General features: G+C 37.3%; 1 protein-coding gene across 4 annotated transcripts; it reads right to left on the reverse strand.

Moving 5' to 3' along the window:
* Nucleotides 1–248: 248 nt before the first annotated feature.
* LOC114748259 (probable endo-1,3(4)-beta-glucanase ARB_01444) lies at nt 249–5,146 on the reverse strand. Of its 4 annotated transcripts, none has more exons than XM_028936616.1 (3): nt 5,075–5,146; nt 3,236–3,330; nt 249–2,736 (listed from the first exon to the last, which is right to left on the reverse strand). In XM_028936616.1, the coding sequence occupies exon 3, from the start codon at nt 2,552–2,554 to the stop codon at nt 482–484; it is 2,073 nt and encodes a 690-aa protein (XP_028792449.1). In that variant the 5' UTR covers nt 2,555–2,736; nt 3,236–3,330; nt 5,075–5,146; the 3' UTR covers nt 249–481. The 4 variants fall into 4 exon arrangements, with proteins under 4 accessions (XP_028792449.1, XP_028792451.1, XP_028792450.1 ...); XM_028936618.1 differs by having other exon boundaries at nt 3,230–3,330; XM_028936617.1 differs by lacking the exon at nt 3,236–3,330 and having other exon boundaries at nt 5,075–5,113.
* Between the last annotated feature and the right edge of the window lie 215 nt (nt 5,147–5,361).

Consider the following 5,361-nt stretch of genomic DNA (forward strand, 5'->3'; position numbering starts at 1 on the left):
GTTTAATGGGGTTGACTGAAATTTTCAAATGTTTTGAAGGTTGACTAATATTAATTGGCTACAGTAACCCTCAAATGAAATTTTCCCAACATTATAAATTATCCCACCTGATATTGGTACATATATTTTTGCTCAATTATGTTGTCTTTTTCGCCTCACCTTTTAAAGGTTTTGGAACTTTCTTGCATGTGCCTGTGAGCTGCATACGGTATTTCTACATTTAGATAGTAGTTACTTATGGCTTAAAGTAAAATTAATCCTGGTAGCTCACGCCATTTATATTTAACTCAAGGAAAGAGACAAAAGCCATAAATACACAAGCAGCTCGAAATCAGACGTTACAGACATGAATTCACAACTCCTCAGCTACAATGACCAACAAACCTATATATGAGATATGAATAATACAATATTATAAGTATAACCCAAAAAATTTCGACTTTATGTAAACTTCTAAAACAAGGAAATAATCAGACAACTGTCAGTGACAGTAATGACCAAACCAACAGTTCTTCACATGACCACAGTCATCTTCATCTTCAACTTCATCCCCTCTGCTGTGAGCCCACCATAAGAGATTGGTGTATGTGTTTCCATCATCAAATCCTTTCAAGCTTCTTATCTTCTCCAATGCTCCCTCTTTATCATAAACTCCTTCCAAGGCGTAAACAAACCCTTTCCAACCTTCGCCAACACCTTCCCTATTCAATGCAGGTAATGTCCATCCCACAAGTTCCTTCACGTATTTCACATTAGAGAACAAAGCTTCAGTTAAAGGCAACAATGGCAGAACCTGAATACCAAGCCTACACTCTCTCCATTCAGGAGGAGCAAACCACAGCCCACTGTCCCTTTTATTAGCCCAAAGAACACCCACTACTCTGTTGTCCTTTGTGAAATCTTGCTCATATAAAGTATCTTCCTCTTTTACATGCCACCACATTTGCGCTGCATGAATTTCCAGTGCTGCGAGTGTTGATCCAGCGACAAGAAGATGGGTATCACCATAAGCTAGACCCATTAATGCTGCTGAGTAGTATGCATTTACAGCTTCACTTGTGCTTTCTTGGTTTCTTCCATCTGCAAATTCGGTCAAACCTCCAGCCCACGAGTGTAACTTGTAAAGGTCAAAACATCTTAGGCGTGTGTAGTTTGAGTTTAATCTTCTTCTCAAGTTCATGAAGTCAGCCATGAGTGAGTAAGCTTGAGGTTTATATTTTCTTCCCCAGGCAAGGTCAATCTTCGAAAGAACTGCAATTCCATAAATGAAGTATCCCAGATGGTAATGGTGATCATTATAAATCCCAAAGCCAAAATCAGCACCTGAATCGTTAGACCCTTGTTTTGTCACAATCCCTCCCCATTTGGGGTCATACAGAAAGCCATTACCATTGAAGGTTCCTTTCAACCATGGTTCAATGGTTTCCTTCAGGAACTTCCTGATCGCAGGAATCACATCGAGAAATGACACTTCTTCAGCTATTAATGCCAACCTAGCTGCTCTTGCAATCAATTTCCCATAAAAATAAGATGACGTAGTTGTTATTGAGGTGAAATCCAAGCCCTCCACATCTTTTGCAAGTGCCGAAACAATTTCTTCATAAGTTTCTTCTTTCACACCCCTGGTAGAATGCCAAGTCACAGAAATAGGATCGGTCTTCAACAACCACGAATCCCCAACCACACCAACAAGATCGCCATCGATGCTTCTGTACTTGAAATCATCAAGAACACTAACACCACACGCATTATCATTAGACAGAAGTTGAAGATGGAGAGGGTGAGCCAATAACAGCAAATCCCCCCACCCTTTCTTCTCCCATTTATATTCGACACAGAATGGTTTTGTTAATGAAGCTTCCCCTGAAACCGCATAACAAGGGCTAAACCTGTCAAGAATCGCCTCATAATTCGAGTCTGAATTGGGTAAAACAGCAATCCTAATGATACCCGAAAACCCATCTGAAGTAATCTCAGAAAGGGTGTGACTGAAATTGATAGGAGAAGACACATATATAAACCACGTCTGGCCATTGTTAAGCTGAATGGTGTACTTGGTGAGAGAATCATTGGAAGAGAGAGAAAGGATCGCATGGATTGTTTTGATCGAAAGTGCAGTACGTTGAGTCACTGCCACAGTGAGATAGGGGCTTCCTCTGACGAGGAAGAATCGCAAATTCGAAGATGGTATGTCCAACGTGACGCTGAGATCATTATAGGAAGAGATTACATGCTTGGCATTGGAATCAGGATTGATTTTCCCGATGGTTAGATCAGCGACGAAGGTTTGGTAGATGAAAGCAGAGGTGAAGAAGCGAGTAGGGTAAGAGAGAGAAAGCGAGGAATTCGAAGATTTGATTAAGTAAGGATGAATATACTCGGCTTGGTCTCCATTTTTGAGGACAAAGTTCTGGAAGAAGGAGTTTGTGGGAAGTGGGGTTGAGAGGAGGTTAGGAGAGAAGAAATTGGAAGGTTCAGGGAGGACTGTGGATTGGGCTTGTGGGAATAGGAAAAGCCCACTCAGTCGTTTCTCAGTCATAGGAAATGGCGACATCAGAGGAGGTTGCAATTACCGACTGCAACGGTGGTGATTGCAATGGTACCAATGAGGATGACAGAAAAGAGAAAGATTGAAGGCGTTTTACAAATTGTTTGGTACGCTTCCTGAAGCCATCAATCCTTGCACTGCTGACTTTTCATACGAGTTTCTTCATCATTTTGCCAGCTCCACTGGGTCTAGAAATAAAAATGAAAAACTAAAATTAAAATTCGTAAGCAATACCAACATGTACATTTTTCTATATTATATCGAATGTGATGCATGCTTATGATTTGGTTAAAAAATGATTGCAAATCCCTAGGGACCTGAATGTGATTTGCAGAATGTGAAAAAAGGCCCCCCCCCAACAAATAGACATGCAAATCGTGCTGAAAATTTGAGTCCGAAGCTTATTATTATCCTGATTCAAACCCTCGTCCACTCTTTCCAGTCTCAACTCTCGTTTAAAAAGGCACAAGCTTCTCACAACAATAAAACTCAGATCAATAATTTAGAGGTCACACAAAATCAGCTCTGTGGCACAGAATAGACAAACCTTAATCTTAATCTAATATAAACACATGCCATATTAACTACCGGGCATTATACTTCTCAACCAAAGAAAGAAAGAACACTTTACATACATCTAATGGAAAAACCGTGGTAACATCAGTTTAACTACAATCTTACACTTACCATTTTAGGAAATAACGAAGAATATGTGATGAATGGAAGTCCATTTTGCTAACATGTAAAGCATCCTCACTTGAAGCGTGAAGAGTAAAGGCTTCCTGTGGAATTCGATCAAGAGTTGTCACTAGATACACATCATTATATTCATTATTAATATACTTTCCATCATTTAGGATGCTGCAATTCATAATCAAAAAGACATTAGCTTAAAAAATATAATAATGTTTAAATCAATACGGAGCTGCTGCCAATGAGGAATCACCAGCAGCTATAGGCGAGGAATCACAGTGAAGTCAAACTATGAGGTTAACCAGATATTCCCATGTGTGTACTCAGTAAACCATTTAAAACTTACTACTTCCAGTTCTTAATCTAAGATCTAATTAACTAATCAGATTTACAGATGAGCATTATTTTATATTATGAAAATTTTATCTTGTAAAAAAAAAAAAATTATACAAAATATTCATAATACCTGTCTTAAAATTCCTTTTGTAGACTTCATAATCTCATTACTAGAAATCATATATATATAACAAGATAGTTCAATGAACAAGAAAAACAATAATCAAATCAAGATTTCAATTAGGATGATTTGTTATCAGCTTTTATTATAGCTCCATGTATCTTAAGCATTTGCAACCACAAAATAGAACCATGTTCCAAGCACAAATGAACATGTGCAACATTATTCAAGTACTTATGAAAATCAAGATAAGGTAGTATGCACTTACTTAAGATTTTTTGCAATCCACGACAACTCTAAACACAAATATAGAACATCACACTCAAAATAATTTAAACTAATCCAAAATGAAGAAACAAGTCAATTTCATTTTATGCTCAATGTAGCACTCTTATACAGGCATTTTAACAAATAGTTAATATGCACTAACTAAACCAATTATAATGGATTCGCTTATGAATCTCTAACTTGGCATCCATCACTTATGACAAGTCCTTTTCACAAACACCAAACAGATCAGTCTAAATTTCATAGATCTCTTCCATGCACCAAATATCTCATATCCGAAATGAAATTCATATTCAGCTTGAATTTCACCATTATATAAGAATTATTTTGAATGCTGTGTGTACATAAGTGTGAATGTTAGTTGTATCATGGTTTCCCCAAAAGGAAAGATTTATCGGCATGAAGGCAATATTCAGTGTTGGAGAAAAAATTATCAAGCAAGTAAATCCACAGGTTTTAATATGTGTGTGTGTGTGTGTGTGTAGCAGTTATTAGTAGACAGAAAATAACAACGATATTCTTATCAGTGAGATGTCACAAGTTTACTGAATAGATGAAATCATCTCTAGTGGAATATTACAAGCAGATATCCAAAAGTAATCATGAGCCATTGCAAAATTTCACAAGAAAATCAAATTTCATCATTGGCATCTCCCAACACTGTTATGAAGTCATAAATCTTCCAAATTTCCTTTCTAAGCAAGGTATAGATCATAATCAACCTAAAACAGAATCTGAAGTCCTCTCCACCATCAAAATACGATAAAAGTACGTATGCAAACAAGTCCAGTTCCTTTCAAACATTTCGTCAAACACCTTGTGACCATTCAAGATTAAGTCAAAGAACAACCACTCCAATTCAAAAACCACCAAAACATAATACACTCCCAAACATCAATAAAGTTTCTTAAGCTTTTTCTTTCCTTTAAAAAAAAAAAAAGAAGTCAAATTCGTAACAGACGACATCAGACCCTTCTTTGTCAATAAACTCCTCGGCATACCAATCTTAATCAGTAAAAGAACATGTAGCTCCTTTCTTTTCTCATGATCAGCAGCAACCACCATAAAAAGAAAGGACTCAAACTTACCCCTCTTAGAAAGAATCAATGAAGACCCAAGAAGAATGAAGCGCACATAGATCAACGGATTCACATGCAGAACGGAGAACGTTAAGGACATCTAGCGATCGGGTTTCGGCTCTCCAGGTTCTTGAGACTTCTTTCTGCCCCTTCTCTTTTTAACTCGATCATATACGATTTTTTTAATTAAGCAGAAGGGCATTATAGTAATTTTAGTGTCTTAAAACTATAAAAATCACTCCCATACAAGGAACAAAAACCGGACCGGACACTAAACCGTTTGAGGTAGTGGTTCA

The sequence above is a fragment of the Neltuma alba genome, unplaced genomic scaffold (assembly GCF_004799145.2).
Source record: "Neltuma alba isolate B1F8T4 unplaced genomic scaffold, ASM479914v2 tig00005664_pilon, whole genome shotgun sequence".
Taxonomy (NCBI): Eukaryota; Viridiplantae; Streptophyta; class Magnoliopsida; order Fabales; family Fabaceae; genus Neltuma; species Neltuma alba.